The sequence below is a fragment of the Equus przewalskii genome, chromosome 28 (genome assembly GCF_037783145.1).
Source record: "Equus przewalskii isolate Varuska chromosome 28, EquPr2, whole genome shotgun sequence".
Classification (NCBI taxonomy): Eukaryota; Metazoa; Chordata; class Mammalia; order Perissodactyla; family Equidae; genus Equus; species Equus przewalskii.
In genome coordinates, this window is record NC_091858.1 from 26,171,605 (window position 1) to 26,189,434 (window position 17,830).

At 37.0% G+C, this 17,830-nt stretch overlaps 1 protein-coding gene across 7 annotated transcripts in view; it reads right to left on the reverse strand.

The window, feature by feature from the left end:
* Positions 1–17,830, reverse strand: part of TENM3 (teneurin transmembrane protein 3) — a 2,420,957-nt gene that overhangs the window by 391,657 nt on the left and 2,011,470 nt on the right. For all 7 annotated transcript variants that reach the window (XM_070598205.1, XM_070598211.1, XM_070598209.1 and 4 more), the window contains one exon: positions 13,669–13,947. In XM_070598205.1, the coding sequence (XP_070454306.1) occupies positions 13,669–13,947 (279 nt within the window). The remainder of the gene's footprint in view (positions 1–13,668; positions 13,948–17,830) is intronic.

Sequence of the window (17,830 nt, forward strand, 5' to 3'; positions counted from 1 at the left end):
ATTCCATTTAACCGCCAACTTTAACTTCCATTGCTTCCCAAGAGGATTCTTGCAGATTGGGTGGCCTCCCTAAAAGGCTCCATCATTTCCCCTTGTTGCTTCCAAGCATTTCTTCAAGTTGTCCTGACTGAAAGCATGCACCGCTCTTCTGCTACCTTTATCCATATTTTACAACCATCAAAGTCCCGTGGAAATTCTGCAAAATCTTTTCTGAATCTTCCTTGCTTTTCTCAGTGTGCAGTTTACCAATATGTTTCATCTAGTTGCTTTGTCTTCTAATTGTTTCCTCTTTGTAAAGCCCTGTATCTCCAAGTCTATAACCTTGACAGCAAGGATATATTTTATTCCTTAAGAACATCTCTCAAAATATTTAATATGAGGATGTTCACAAAATACGTGCATAATACATCATGACTTTTTGCGAGATTAATGCTTTATTTTTTAATGAAAAATAGATCTCAATAACTGCTCCTGACATTATCTGTAACTTCCATAAGGCTATTTAAGTCTGTTTTTCTACTGCCACAGTTTTTGCAATGCCTAAAGGTTACATATTACACTGCTAGTGCTAATTGTGGATTCCTGAAAACGTTTATTTTTAGTTAGGATTCTAGATCTCTCAGAAACTCCCAAACCTTAATTTAGTACTTAAAAACTACTAATTATATACGATATTTCACAAATCTTATCCCACTTCTTTGCAAAGATTTAATAGCACAAATTTTTATTGATGTCTCCTAGCTGAAATTTAAGTAGATTAGTATATATTTATTAGACATTATGAAGCATTCTCTAATTAAATTAAATGACGTTTACAAAAGCAAATTATGTGAAGAAAATCAATTTAAATTCCTATACCGCAGACTACATTAAAAAAATCAGATAGGAGCCAGCCCAGTGGTGTAGTGGTTAAGCTTGCGTGGTGTGCTTCAGCAGCCTGGGGTTCACGGATTCAGATCCCGGGCTGGACCTACTCACCACTCATCAAGCCATGTTTTGGCAGCACACTGTATACAAAATAGAGGAAGATGGGCACAGATGTTAGCTCAGCAAAACTCTTCCTCAAGCAAAAAGAGAAAGATTGGTAACAGATGTTAGCTCAGGGCCAATCTTTCTTACCGAAAAAAAAAAAATCAGATAGATTAAATGTAAAAAAAAGAGAAAGAATATATAAAAAGGATGAAAATATAAATGATTACTTGCTCTAGGGGTAAAGTCAATATTTTTGACATTATGCTCATTAAAGTGGACATTATGACATAAAGTCAGCATAAAAAAGCCAAAAGTAAATAACATAATTAACTTGACTATGTTTTAAAGTTTCTAAAATATTCTTTTTCTTTTTTGAAGAAGATTAGCTCTGAGCTAAGTGCTGCCAATCCTCCTTTTTTTGCTGAGGAAGACTGGCCCTAAGCTAACATCCATGCCCATCTTCCTCTACTTTATACATGGGACGCCCACCACAGCATGGCTTGCCAAGCAGTGCCATGTCCACACTGGGGATCTGAAATGGTGGACCCCGTGCCGCTGCAGTGGAACGTGCAAACTTAATTGCCGAGCCACTGGGCCGGCCCCTCTAAAACATTCTTTACATCGAAAATAACAAACAAAATCAAACTGAGGAAAATATTTGCAAAAGATTAATATCTAAATATTTTAAAGCAGATAAAGGGTTATTAAGGTTTTTCTTATATGAAACCACTTGCAATTCAATACCAAAAAAATATGGATATGGATATCTATATCTCCTGCATCTTTTCCAACAGGCGATGGATTGATGGAAAGAGAGTTACCTCCCACCACTATGATTGCCAACTTTAAATTTTTAATCTATTTAATAAGGCTGCAGAAACTTTGTGGAAATGAATTTGCTACTCCAAGCTGGAGTAAATACAGATTTTCTTGGCACCTAGAATCTCTAATAAGAAGTGTGCAGCTGTTTTGAACAAGGTGCTGTCCTGCCAGACTTGAGGACTTTACTTGTGTGCTGTGCCTCAGCTCTTTTATACTTGGAGTTGATATCATTATTCATCATGATTGCGGAACTTACACGTATATCTAAGAGCAGAAGGTCTGCGTTAAAGGAGATGTTCATACATATCTGGTCCTACTGCAACCCAACCTCTCTCCTCAAGACCACAAGTACACAAGGGGAGAAAAGCACAGTCAGTGTCCTGGTGTCCTTGAATTCCACCTCTCCCTTCAGTTTCCTTAGGTCCGGGAAGACACATTTCTTCATATGCTCCAACAGAATAACGGAGCAAGGGCATGAATTGGCAATTCACAAAAGAAGAAATACGAACCGCACACACACATATATGAGAATATATTCAATCTATTGATCCAATGACTCTAAATTACAACAATAGTAAGATACTATGTTTCATCCATCAAGTTGCCAAAATTTTAAAACACGGCAACGTTTGTTGTCAATGGCATGTGGAAAAAAACCAACTTTTTTATACTGCTAGTGGGAGTGTAAACTGACACAAGTTTTTTCAGGGCATTCTGCCAAGGTGTATCAAAAGCTTTAAATTGTACATACCCTTTGGCTCTGAGAGTCCACTTCCCAGAATTTATCCTAAGGTAGTAACAGAATTAACTGTAGAGATTTAACCACCAGGATACTTATCACAACACAATTTATAGTAGTGAAAATTCAAACAGCCAAGATGTCCAAAAGTAGTGGATACGGTAAACAAATTACTATAAGTCAGAGCATGGAAAAGTATTATGTTGCAGAAGGATATCTAATAACATGAGGAAACTTGGGTCAAAACAGAAATTGCAATTTTAATTAAAAAAGAATAAAAGCGTAAATCCCAAAATAGGAGCTAGTCAATATTATCCATTTGTTTCTCTGTGTTGTCTAATGAACATGTAATGCCAAGTAATTAAAAGAGATAAATTAAAGTCATGAATTTAAACACATAATATTTTATACTTAAATTTGTTTAATCTAAAATTCCATTTTTACCACGTTTGTCATTTTACTTGGGTTATTGAGAGTACAATGCAAATAATAACTGAATGCTTTAAAAATTCTAATGATAGGGGGCCAGCCCCAAGTTCGAGTGGTTAAAGTTCCATGCATTCCACTTCGGCAGCCCAGGCTCTCAGGTTTGGATCCTGGGCACAGACCTACTCCATTCATCAGCCATGCTGTGGCGGCATCCCACATACAAAACAGAGGAAGACTGGCATAGATGTTAGCTCAGGACTAATCTTCCTCAAGCGAAAAAAGAGGAAGATTGGCAAGGGATGTTAGCTCAGGGTGAATCTTTCTCACCAAAAAAGAAAAAAAAATTTCTAATAATTATGTGAAGACTTAAACTCTTTAAAATAGGTTCACTGAAACAATTTGGCTCACCCATAAGCACATTTTGTACCCTACAATCTATACAATGAACTCCAGTCACAGTAAATGAAACACAATCCATTGCAAGGGAATGTTTTATGCTTGTTTTCTGCAGCAACTGACATTTCATTCAAGCACTTTCAAATCCCCTAGGAATCTCCATCTGCTGTATCTCAAAATTTTAAGATCTCTCTTTAACACCCCATAAAAACCAGTTGGAAGGGCAAGCCCACTTCCTACTGATTACTTTGATATTAACCAATCAAGACAAATAATTTATTCAGTTTAGTCTGAATAATCATTTCACAAAGTGACAATTTTCCAAATTTCACTATGCAAATACTGATAACTACCATTCTAGCTTTTTATAGCCTATTTCTATCTCTCTTGAACATATCACTTGTGATACAGTTTTTTGGTCCCTTTTTGTGTATTTAAAAAAATTAATGTTTGATAATGCCTCAAGAGTGTTCATTAATAATCAAATCTGATTATATAATTTTGTTCATAAACAAATGCATTTTGGGCTTTTCTGTTGTTTTTTGTCTTTCTTTTTTCTTTGCTGAGGAAGATTAGCCCTGAACTAACGTCTGTGCCAAACTTCCTCCACTTTATATGTGGGTTGCTGCCACAGCATGGCCGATGAGTGGTGTAGGTCCACACCTGGGATCCGAACCTGTGAACCTGGGCCACTGAAGTGGAGTGCACCAAAGTTAACCACTATGCCACGGGGCCAGCCTCAACGTTCATTTTGTTTTTAAGCAAAAAAAATTTAAATTTAATATAGGTGGTGCAAAACCATGTAGCAGTTACTCAAGTGGAAACACTTATTTTCGAGCTATGAATTTAATCCTTAGGGTAAAGATCGTACACACACACACATCTATATAGGTATACATGTATATAGGTGTGTGTATGATCCATACATAAATATACACTTAATTATTCATACCCATCTATTTATTTATTATATATCTATACATAGATCACACAAACACACACACAAATCAAGAATGAAGGAAAGGAAATAAGAAATTACCTTTGTATCTGGAGTAGTACTGAGAGCAATCCTGTTAAGTTCAGGCTTTAAAGTTGATAACTCCCTGTGTTCCATTAGATTTTGGGTGTGCCTTACCTTTTTTTTCCCACAATTTTACAGAACTATTTTAAATAAAATAAGTTTAAATAAGAACATACTTTCTCCCAAACATTTTGATGACATGGACTCTCACTGCATCAAATATCATCAATTTATACTACACTGACATTTGCTGTGATTTTAATCAATATTAGACAGATACGTTGTAAGATGAACAGGATCTTAAAAAGATAAAAAGTTTTGAGGAAGTCATAGTGACATGAGTTTATATTCCAAGGATCCCTCTGTTCTGATTCCTCAGAGGCAAGACTCTATCACTTTTCCCCTTAATCTCCTCTTTTTCACATTCTCATTACTGTGTCGCTCCTTTCCTTGTAGAAATGCTGAAATGTCTCCCCATATAAAAATGTCCCCGCCCCTATATTTACCCAGAGTTACCCGTCTAGCTCCCTCCTTTCTTATGTGAGCATTGGAAAGAATAATCTACACTTGCTGGTGCCATATTTTAGCTTTCTGTTCATCTCTCTACCAGCTACAGCAACTTGACTGCCACACTCACTGCAGAGAAATCACTGTCCTCCTGTGTGATCCAAAGGATATCTTTGGCGCTTAACTTAGGAGAACTTTGGAAGCTTTTGACTCTGCTGAACATGCCCTGTCTCTCTTGTCTCCTGTGAACTGATCTTGTTTGGTTTTCTTTTCGTCTCTCCGGAAAATCTCTCTCTTTCATTGGTCTTCTAGATCCTTCTTCTATACCCTCATGCTAAATTTTATCTCAGGATTTTACCTTCAGTCTTCTTTTCTCATTCTATTTGCTTTTGGGGAGATGTTTAATTCTACCCCATGGCTTTAATGCAACCATATAAACCATAAAGTAAATATTTCTAAACAAAATCTAATTGAATTTGCCTATATATAATTGCTTAATAGGTTACTGAACTTTGATGTCCCAAAGACATCTCGGATATAACTTACCCTTGTCTGAATTACTGACTTTACCACAAACAATATACTTTAACCTCCAACTTTGATTATACCATCACTCACCCCGTCTTCCATGTTAGAGGGTCTTTTTAAATGTCTTCCTTCTCCGTAACCCCAAAGTAATGAGTTAATCCTTAAGTCTTGATTCTATTTGAATTAGTCTGCCTTTCCTTTCTGGTTCTTGGTTCAAACTTTCATATTTTCTCACTTTGATAATTACAATACTATCTGACTGGCCCGTTTGTCAAAGAAGTTTGACCTCTAAGTCCATTATGCATTCACTCAGCAAAAGCTCCAGTTCTGGGTTCAGGCATTGGGTGAGATCAGCACAGAGATACAATGGTGAACAAGGCCACACCCGCACAGAGCTTACTCCCCGTGGGAGAGTCAACATTCTACACTGCTTTCAGGGTATTTCACAAAACGTAAATATGACAGTAAAATACCTCTGCGTGAAAGTCCTTCAGAGCATTCCCCTGCAGGAAAAAGTACAAATTCCTTAGCCTGGCCCTGAAGGCCCCTTGTGCTTTGGTCTGGCGCTGCTCACGCAGCCTCAGCTCTCATCCTTCATCTACACACCCTCTGTTTCAGGCACCAAACAGCCTGTGGCTCTCCTAACACTCCCCAGAGATTTTACACCGTCTCCTTTGCTGCTTTGTCTACATGTTGAATTGCTACACACCCTTTAAGCCTGTGTTCCAGTCCACCTCGTTCCTCCTTAGTGAAACATTCTCTCCCCTCCTGCCCCAATTCCCAGTTGGCAACAACGTGCGCTGTGCTGTCACTGACCTTGCATGTTGTGTTGTAATACCACTTACCACATTAAAATACAATCACAACGTCTACTTGCCTGTTTGCCTAACCAGCCTGTGAGTTTCTAGAAGTCAGAGACTATGTCTTACTCATTTTTGTTTTTCCTGCACCTGGTACAATACTCAGAATTTATTATTCATTGAAGACACAGTTGATACACTAAATAAGAAATCAAGTCAAAAAGTCACATCTAAACTTTATTCAGTTTTCAGGGGGTTTTTTTGTTTTTTTTTTTCCTGCTTTTTCTCCCCAGATCCCCTTGGTACATAGTTGTGTATCTTAGCTGTGGGTCCTTCTAGTTGTGGAATGTGGGACGCCGCCTCAACATGGCCTAATGAGAGATGTCTGCACCAGGGATCTGAACCAGCGAAACCCCAGGCTGCCGAAGTAGAGTGTGCAAACTTAACCACTCGGCCACGGGGCTGGCCCCCAGTTTTCAGTTTCTATGTGACTTAAAATAATACTTAAGGTCAAGATACTATTCATAACACATCTTTAATTGCCCTTTTCTCAACTTGATATGAATTCATATCCATTTTAATAAGCATTCAAAAAGCGTTTACATTTAGTTTATGTACAGTCTATTCATTATGGAAAACTATTTCAAGTTAATTGATAAATATAAGAAAATTCCAATATAGTGAAACCATCATTCAAACTACTCAGTAAATAATGTATAAGATTTTCACATTTAAATTTGTGTATATATGTAATGTTAATAAACAGAATTACATGACTTAAGAGAATATTCTTTAAATACTACCCAAAAAATCAGTTAGTTGCTCTTCAAACACTTGAATACCCTCAGAATGGCAAATAAACTAAGGTTCTATGGCTCTAACACTTACTTTTTCTATTTCAGTGATAATTACATCAATAAACCTGATTCAGCATCGGCTGCTGTTCAATTCATTAATTAAAACAATTTTACTGCTACCACTGTGATTTTTCAAGGATATGAAAAACACATTCAAAAATCAAAATAGCACACATCATCAGTTTTGATATGTGCATAGTATGCTTTACTTTGATTTCAACACTATAATTAAAAGAACATTTAGAATTTAAACAGAGACAGTATATACTCTATATACTTTGAACAGAAATACTTAGAACACAAGTTGAGTTTTGTAGAAATGGCAGTATTCATGTGAAGAGTAACAAACTGCCAAGAGGTCCCAAAAATCCTCTTAGAATGGAAAATATAAATGTGTATAATTCTTAAGTGATAACAACAATGGTAGTGGACTTTATAGTCTTCTTAACTCCAGCTTCATAATACTAAATTTGAGAAAAATGTATTCAAATCATAACTTATTGTGCTCAAGTGACTTGTAACATATCCATGAAGTGAATATATGTCATCCTTAAATGAAATATGGAAGGTTTTGCTAAAAGAATGACAAGTCGCTATTTAAACTACAAATGTATACATATCCAGGCAATGTAACTATTTCTATATGTTGGAAAATATTCGATTGTACTTTACAAAGCAGCACTTTAATTCTGAGCTTGATTTAGTAAGCACACAACATTATTACTTTTGCTATTTTTGACATCCCACAGCACCTAAAACATAAAATATAATTTACTACAGTAGGACATGCCAGAATTGACCATTACATGCCAGAAGAAGGCCCATAATAGAATTTATATTCAAGTTATAGTTTAGTATGTGTAATAGAACCTCATAAAATTAGAATAATACTGAAATACCATTTATTTCTTACAGCAACAGAACTCCATTTTAATTCTCACAATCAATTTCCAAAGTAGGCTGAAAGGTTCGTGGATATAGTTGAAGGAATGGAATTAGACTAGTCAGGCAAAATAATACAGCTCTCTTCAAATTATCTTCAGAAAACTCAAATATTATCCTCTTTGTGAAAAGAGCCAGGAGAGAAATGACATCTGCGTCATCGCTGGGAGCATCGCAAGTATAGGACATAACAGGGTACCCCAATGCCACTGGCAGTTTCTCCCAAACTGTTCCAGAATTTAACTGGTAATAGAATAGCTACAAGTCTTTCCATTTCCGCTGTCTCACCTATAGGAGGTTGCTCAGAAAGAGAAGAAATTGCACTGCCCACTCTTTCAGGGAACATACTCTGCCTGACATGGTAAATTGAATTGCAAAATAGCTAAGGTTCTCTGTTGAGAGACTGATGTAAATGTTATCACTACAATAGGTTATCAAAGTGGTTCAAGGGGTATACTTTTTTCCTTTTAAAGTACAATAACTTGACTTTTAGACTTTCTCTGTCCACACAGAACATAGACTTAAAATACTGTTTCAAACGATGAGCAAATGGGTTCTTTGAAGTGTTTTAGCTGTGCAAAGCAGCATCTGTTACACCTAAACATATTGCACTTTAATCTTATGCCCTCTTTGTGAGCCAAACTGGCCCTTAATACTTTAGTATCATGCACAATTAGTGTGGCATTCGTGAAGTCCTACAACAGGTATATTGCTAAGACCCCAAGTGAGAAATAAAGTCTTCCAGGAATGATTTATTTTATTGTGTGAACTGACGAGCATCAGTTAAATTGCCTTTTAATTGACTGGCTGCCTAAGTAACATGCCTTTGAGGAAAACACTACTTTTGAAATTTCCGTTGGCCAGGAGGGGAAGGAGCATACTTAAGTCTTTGAAGTCCACAGTCATCAAACTAATTATCAGCACCATTCAATGTACATTCATTTAATTATAATAAATTAAAAAGGATGTGGAATTTTGGAGAAAAATAAAAGAGTCAATAAATGGTGACAGAAATTCCAGACTATGCAAATTATCAGTGTCTTTCCTGGAGGAGACCACTGGTTCTCTCTCATCTTGCCAAATAAGCTAACGCTTGACTAACAGAGAGGGAGAGTACGAGGAGGAAGGGAGAAGGAAGGGACACACACTTATTTGGAACTCACTAGATGCCAGGCACTGTTCTAAGCACATTATATGACTGAACTCACTTAATCCTCATTTATATACAATCCTATAAGGACTATATACTATTTACTATTTTCTCTATTTTACCCCTGAGACTGAAGCCCAGGAATGTTAAGTAGCTTGGCCAAGGTCACGCCACTGGGAGGTAGGGGAGCCAATTCAAGCTCAGGTGGTGTGCCCCCCAACAACAGATTCTCTACTATTGTCCTCAATATTGGCTCTCGAGGTCCCAAATCACGATGAGGTAGAAGAGGAGTGCCAACTCCTCCTGGTCTAATGTCAAAGGTCATCGCTTTCCAAGGGGCCCAAGAGGTCACGGAGACAGGGAGAAGGAGCAAGATGAGGACCTTCCATAGGAGGGCACCACGTCTCCAGAACTAGCAGTACAACTGACAAAGAAGCAGGCAGAGATGAAAAAGTTGGGAACCCAAGCTTTGGGTGACCCAGGAGCAAACAGTCGCGGGGGTTGAATGAGAGGATTCAAACCCTGACTGGTGTGATTCTGAATCCAGACATCTTTCGTGAGACCACACTGCTGGATGACAAAGGATAATAGACGCTTGGCTTCTTCTGGGAAAAGATGCACAAGCAAACATTTTTAAAGCTTAAAGGTTGATGTTTTGATAAAAAATTCCTTTGTTCCTGACATTTAAATAGATATTTGGAATTGAGATCAGATTACTTGCAAAGCTGGAGAGCGGGAATGCAGTCAGGTGTCTTTTAACAATACATCAGAGACAGGAGCATCGCCTAAGACAATCCAGAGCACGCTGGTAATTTTACCTTTGATTAGGGCATCTCATCACATTTATTTTCTAACTTCTTAACAGCTTACTAGGACTGCTGCTCTGAGGTGGCCACAAGCCACCGCCCCTCCGGTATTTGCCCTGGCGCACGGCAGTTGACTTAGAACCAGGAAGACAACCACAGCAATCAATGCGTGTCAAAAGCAAGGACTTCTCGCATACTCTTAACTTGGGACAAGATTAACATTTGGAATTCCATATGAAACTCAATACACTGTAAAAAATTTTTTTCCTCAAAATGCTTTTTAACTTCAAATTCCCCTGGTTGGTGAAGAGTTAGTTTTGCAAAAGAATAAATTTTATCACTTGTTTTGAATCTCTGCTAACATGGAGACGTGTGACATGGTCCGAATGTTCTTTTACTCTTCGCGGGAGGCACGGGCCATCAAAATTTCATTAGCCTCACAGCAGTTCTAGCGCCTTCTTAACTTGAACTGTTGGCCTCTTTATCAATAAATAAATGAAATCTAATTCCTTTTAGCGTCTAAACTCTTCTTTGAAGTTATAACTAGACCATCAGGCACTCAGCTTGCATAATTTTACAAATGTTGAATGTTTTCTGGGGAAAACAGCCTTATTCACAGTTATTTCAAATGATGAAAACAGTCAACGAAAATTCCCATGCTCAACCAGATGAAAACAAGTCAGTGTCTGGTTCCTAAATTAGTTTCATTTTGGTGAGTTATTTTACACATGTCCTTCTTGTTTCGACCTATAGTGATACAATAGAACATCCAAGGGCACATTTCAAACTAGTACACGAATGAACAAAATTAGACAATTAGAATAATTGAAAGTCAAAGGAAAATATTACTGGAAAATCAATAGTTTTTCAAAGTTAGAGCAATTAAAAATATCCAAAGAAGGTAAAATCGAGTTATTTTAGTGATTTTACATTAGAAATATTTGACCAGAAGTAGTAATAATAGTGTAAACATGTAATAGTTTTGAGGATATTGTTTATAAAAGTGTTAAAAGACCATGTGTACAATTATAAATTTTAGTTTTTACTATAACCCAGCTTAAGATAAAATTTTATATATGCGAAAAAAATCCTTGATACTCTAATTCCACAATTCAAAATTATAAGGTCTGCTAAATAGCTCAGAAACTTATGCTTCCACGCTAGATCTTAATGCAATTCATTACTTTAGATGGAATCTTGCTCCGTCTGACTAATCACTGAAAATTCAGAACAAATAAGTTAAAGGGAAACGTTCCTATGGTCACACATATTAACTCTATGCAATAGCCAGTATTCAGTATGAGGTCATATCTATTTTATTCTCTCTTTTGTTTTCTTCCTTAAAGTGACCTCAATGGGAGTTCTTCGACCATCAAAATGTTGTTTAAGAAAACAACCACAGCCAAACCTCGGGGAAAGAGGAAACACAAGTTGAAGTCATCACTTGCCCAGCTCAACAAACATTGTTTTTGACACTTTACACTCTTAACTTGGCTGACCTGTTTACTCTCAACAAATGCTACCAAATGTTCTGAATTTCAAAGCAAAGCCCTGGACGCTCTTTTCTTCTCTCTCTTCACTCTGCTTCATGACAACCACTTGGAGAAATGAAAGAGAGCGTCTTTTCTTGCCTTTCCATCACTCTAAGAACGGGGCGTAGGAGAATCCTGGGGAAAGGAGATCCTCCTCTAGTTACTAATAATCCATGCAGATGGAGAGGGCCAGGGGGTGAGCAACTCAGGGGTCTTCCTCCTCTCCTCCCAATCATTTGGATATTTTATACTGTTAACTAAATGTTGCAAAGTTTGTAGTTTTATATTTTCTGAAAAGAAAAAAGTGGCATATATTTGGGAATTCACCGTGAGACAGTTTTAGCAGATGTACAATTTAAAAAATAATAAAATTAGTTCATATTTTACCAATACAGATACAATAACAAGATACACTTGTTATTAGAGAGAGAAAGAGATGCTACAAAGGTTGTGGGTGGAAAGGGCAAGATGCTCTGATGTGAAAAAATATTTAAGAGATATGGCTATGGACGATGTACAATGCAGATAATCAGACCTGAATGCATTATTCTGCCGCATTCTACTCTTCTCTTTTCTATACCAGCATAAATTTTATCACACATTTTCAGAAAATCAAATGCCAAATGCTACATTTCAACATAACCATTGTACCTGCTGTCAAAGATGCCAATGGATGAGAAACAAAGTTTATGCTAAGTTTTATGTATTTAAAGTTAGGGACTTCTGAATCCACACTGAAAACTGATATAAACACAGGTTTTATGGAGGTGAATGGATTAGCTCAGGAAATGTTGGCAGCCTGATTCTAAAACTCATTTTGTCAGAAGGAACTGCCCTTGTTTCCTCTTTTGGGTTGGAATAAAGCCAGCCTCCACCAAGAAGTGACATGTCCAAAATGAAATATCGAGTGCTTATTATTAACTGATCTTGACTTTGGTTTAATGCACTAATGTAATCTACAGAAGATAAGGTGTTGTTTCAGTTGGTTTAAATTAGTCTTTTTTGTTTTTTCATGAATAGAAAGGAATCTAGTAATAAGCCGTGGGAAGCACTAGGTACCACCTCCTACTGTGACTTAGCTGAAACTGAAAGCTGACAATAGACCTGCTTTCCTATTACAGAGCCATGCTGACAAAGTTGCTCAATAAATTATAAAAATGAAACATCGTTGGTAAAACAACCATTTTTCTTTCCAAATGTCATGCAAATCTTCCATTTTAATTTTCTCTTTGCTCCTTGATGCATCGCACACACATAGCATTAATAACTAGATTGAAGTGGCAAGTGCACTGTTAATATTAAATGCTGAAGGAGAAATGTCTTTTTGGTGTCTGGTGCATCTATGCTGATGCTCCAATTCTTCTTAGAAGCAGCATTGACTAAAAATTAAGTTTTCTTTTAAATATCTTATTGCATATAAATTAACTGTTTTTATTATCCTGCATTAGTAATAGGAGAAAAAGTCCCAAGAATTTATAAAGACATTTTTCTTCAATATGTAAAGCTGCTATTTGGATATCCTAAAATCCAATTTTTGTGCTTGAATTTAATTGCATAGTAATCCAATCCAGAAAACACATCAAAGTCCCAACTCCCCCTCTTTACCAAGCTTTCAATTGCTCTCATCAACTGGTAAGTTTAAAGCATGATCAAATTTGTTCTTCAATCACTTGAGCCCTGTTAATAAACTATTCTGTGTGCTCACTCATCCATTCTAAGATTCTGCAGCTTCTTTGAGATATCTTCAAGAGGAATCTACAAAGACATCTTTGATTGCAAACTGGCTCTGGGGTAAACTTCATCACCGCGAGCTTTGCAACTCCACCGAGGATAACAGGTGACATGGTCCAAGATAAGTCAAAGCTGATCTGTTTTTTTTTCCTGTACATGATTAAACTGTTTTTCAAAACTATAGCTAACACATCATAGACCACTTGCATAATTTAACAACAATCTGATGTCAAAAATTGATTTTTTTCCAGGAAAAAGGAAAGCATTATTCAAGGACATTTCTTGAATTCTACTGCGTTAAACAAAAAGAAAGGAAGAAGAAAGAAAGAGAAAGAAGGAGAGGAGGAAGGAAGATAGGAAGAAAAACATGCCCGCATAGTCAATCAAAACAGACAGAAGCACTGAACACCATTATAAAGCAAAAAATGAAACTTACCGCTCTCACTGTCCGACTTGTTTTCGTGCTCCGTATCTGTCAGGGTGAGGGCTGAGTTGGACCGACTTGACAGGCAGGAGCTGCGGCCTGACTTGACCCCCCTGCCCCAAAGTCTCATGGCATGCTCTGGGGACATCACTGCTTCATTTTCAGTATCAGCATCTGACCCTGCACTGATAGAGTAACCTCTGTGAGGGAGCCCCATTTCCGCACAAAATGCCAGTCCTCTTCGAGTTGCTGGTTCACAAACTCCTAACTGCCTTAGGGTAAAATTCTGTCCTAATTAGGGGGAAAAAGAGATAACAGCTAGTGAGTATATGTTTAGCTTTAGTTTTTCTTTTCTTCTTTTATTTTTTAAAGAAAATCTTCCTAAAATAAATACTCAAGAATTCAGGTTTTTCAGCTATCAGCACCAGGTGTTTACATTAGCATCGTAGGGCACACGGTCAAATGGACGCAATTATGGGAGCGGGGGTGGGGCTCCTCCATTGACTTGCCACACACCCCAGCTTTGAGCTCCTTTGTCAATTATTTAAGCCCAGAAGCACCTTCCAGAGAGACGGGCAAGTAAAACAGCACAGACCATGAAAACTCAACCCAGAGAAAGGGTTAGCTATCAGCGATAGAATTTTGTTTAGCAGACTTGTGAAGCAATAGACATCGTCAGATTATTTCCTGTGTCCTGGCTCGAGTCCTAAGGGATAGGATTTTGCACCAAGATGTCACTTCTTTGGAACAGAAAATATTTCCCTCAAGAATAAGTTACTTGTTATCTTCCCACCTTAACTCAACAACCAATATAAACATGCATTGTGTGTGTGTGTGTGTGTGTATAACACACTAAACTCTGGAGTGTAACTTTGGAGTATAATCTTGAAAATTTGCAGACCTCTGACTTTCTAGATTGTTTGCCTTAATAAACACCTGGAAACATCTGTATTGATCAGAGCAAATCCATTTTTGCAAATAAAGTGCACTCTAAAAATAAAGTGGGAGTATTATGTATTTAAAAATTAATGATAAAATCAAGTTCTCTGACAAATAAATGGCTGTGAACTCTACAGGCCTTTACTAATAAATTGAGCATAATAAAACTCATGACACCGCAATAACTTAAAGCAAAAGTGTTTAAATTAGGTGACACTTTAAAATGACTGCTGTTATTAATGACTTTTCCAATCCTGTATTTATTCCTGAAATTTCACATATGTTTTATGATACTATGAGTGAGAAGAGAGAGAAAAATGTATGCTTGTAGGATGTATATTTATATATATGGCTCTTCCATTTCTTGCCTCTTGTTGGCATGGTGGAGTCTGAGATTTATGGACCAACCAGAATCAAAATACATGCAAAGATTAATAGTATACAAACAGTGATTCAAATGCTACCACATAATACCAACCTTGTAAGAATATTAAGCATTTATATTATTCATAGTTTTCATTGTTTTACTTCTATCTCTAAATCTATGAACGTTTCAAAGTTAATTGGCTGGTATGAGAAATGACATACATCATATTTTTTAAAAGAGGGTTTTATAAATTATTTGGGATAATAACATGTTGAGTCTTCTAGAAAATGAGTCAAACATAAGGCACAATATAGTAAATATTTGGCAGTAAAGATATTAGCACCCTCGAGGCCTCTGCACATTTTAACTGGTTTGGTTAATTGCTTTATTGCTGTGGTCATATCAGAAGTTGGAATCAGCTTTATCTGGTCAGACTTCCAAATGGATCCTGACAATGACACTCATAAAGAATGAAAATCTGTTCCTACAATTAGCTACAAATCAAACTGTGCTTATCAGAGAGAGGTGAATAAGTATCTGAACCAAAAAGTATGTCAAGAAAAAAAAGAAAAGGAAGTAGCTCAAAAAAAAGAAAAAAAAAAGAAGAGATAAAAAGGAAGAAAGAGCTCATTGAACAGTGAGAAAGAGGGCAAACTTGAGAAGGTAAGAAATCCAGGAAAAAAGGCAATGTCATGGGCAGTTAAAGGAATAGCAGTGGAAGAGCTTACGTATTGTTATTTTTATATCACATTTAAAATAGAAAGGGGAAAAAAGGGTGTAAAACAGTTAAATATTACCATCAAACATGCTGATTTTTCAAAATAAGAATATAAAATAATTTTTAAAAGGTGAAAATGAATGATAAGATCCTCTGCATCTTTCTTCTATTTTGGGAGGTGCCCACATTGGAGAATAAAAATAAGAGAGACGTTAAAAGATGGTAAGAACTCCCTTTCTAATCTCTGAAATGTAACTGGAAACATTTTCCACGTTATTGACTTTTCATACTGTTGCCACCTCGATGCGAACATCTTTGAGGTGAAAGACGGCAGAAAACTGCCATCTTTATTATTTGGTATCCAGGTATGTAAACACAGTTCACTTTGCAAATCAATATTCACTGAATTGATACGTGTATCCCAAACTCCTTAAACCTCTGACGCCGTGAAATCATTGTCTCACAATAATTCAAAACTCTTAAGGGCTATTTCTGAAATGCAATGGAAAGCAAGCACAAGTGGAGGACCGCGGGTAGATTTCCGTACTGAATTAAAAGGTTGCTTTTGTTTCCTCCAGGAAAGAACGCTAAACTTGACCTCTGATGGACCTAAGTTAAAACCACGTACTAGCTCTGTTCAAGTCACTTTACCATTCTGTTTTTTCATCTTTCAGGACTATCATGACTCGGTTTAAGAGCTGCTTTATGTAAGTGTGACCGGCATAAAGAAAGGCTAAATGAAAAATGGCTTAACAAAATAAACACTTGACAAATGTAATTAATAATCTAGAGAGCTGGATAATTTGAGAGTGGGGAGAGGAACATTTTCAAATAATTTTAGAATGGCCACAGCACCACCAAAGTGGATCTGTATTTTTCCTTCATTCAAAAATTTCTCTACCCTAGACCTGCCTCAGGGCTTCAAATTCTGTTGTTGTCAGTTCTCCTCTTTAGTTAAGGATTCTTGCTTGTAGGATCCCTCGTTCTAATGCCAACAATCCTAAACTAGAATAAATTAGTCTATTAGATTATTCCTCACAATCTAGCAATGTCTAGCAAGATGGGGTATACTTATGGAAAAGATACTCAATTTTGACAAACAGAGGGAAGATGGACAGAAGAAAGGTCCCTGACTGGGAGAAGGGACTGTTGGCTGAGTTATCATGGAGGTGGGGGGTTGGGCAGGGTGGGCTTTTAGGGGGTAGGTGTGAGGGCTTTAAGGCAATGTAGAGAAGTGGGAAGAAAAAGGCAGAAAAAAGGCAGCAAAGATGCTTCTGGAACCAGGCTAAAAACTTGACCTTCTTGCCTAAAGGCAACTTTGGCTTCAAGTAACATGAAAGAGATAAAGCTACACAGATTCTTATTTTCCATAGTTTCTTCACATTGTGTTCCTTGCAATGATTCCAACACCATTACTTTAATTTCTTTCTTTGCCCTTTAAAATCCTCATATTAATTCTGTTTGGCTGAGACTGGTGAAATAAGTATTTACCTCCTGTGCACTGAATTTTGGTAACCTTTCTCAGCAGGGTCATCAACAGCATTTCCCATTACAATTTGAAACAGTACCAAAACAATAAATTGTAGCAAGAATAAAGTATACCTGAGGATGAAATTCATTGTGATTAAAAGGCAGGGTTAGCTTGGGTTAGATTAGGCATTTTTGTTTTATGACACCCATAAATTTGAAAAATCTATAAAAGAAAACTGAATGAACGCAACCTAGGCAGGTTGTAGCATTTAAAAAGTTCACATTTTAAAAAACGAGTGAGGGTATGTGACAGAGTGAAAAGGACTGCATTAGAACAGATACTTCGAGTGAGGTTAGCACACAGCACATCTACCTCTTTAAAAAAGAAGGGGATTGGAAAAACAGGTTAGCTATTTGGTCTTTTTTTCACATGGCGTCTAGAACCTAGTTAGAGAAGGGAGGAATTTCTCAAAGCTGCAATGCACAGTCATGCTCACCAAGAAGCAAGATATCGACTATCTCTGTGTGAGTTGAAAAGAAAAAGACTCAACATGAGGAACCAGTCTCTGAGTGACAAAGGGTGACTACGTCACCCAGGGGGAGGGTGGTCCAGTATTCTCTCCCTTCCCATGTCCAGATTTCTCAGTCTAGATTTTTCTTTCTCCCTCACTTGTTTGTTC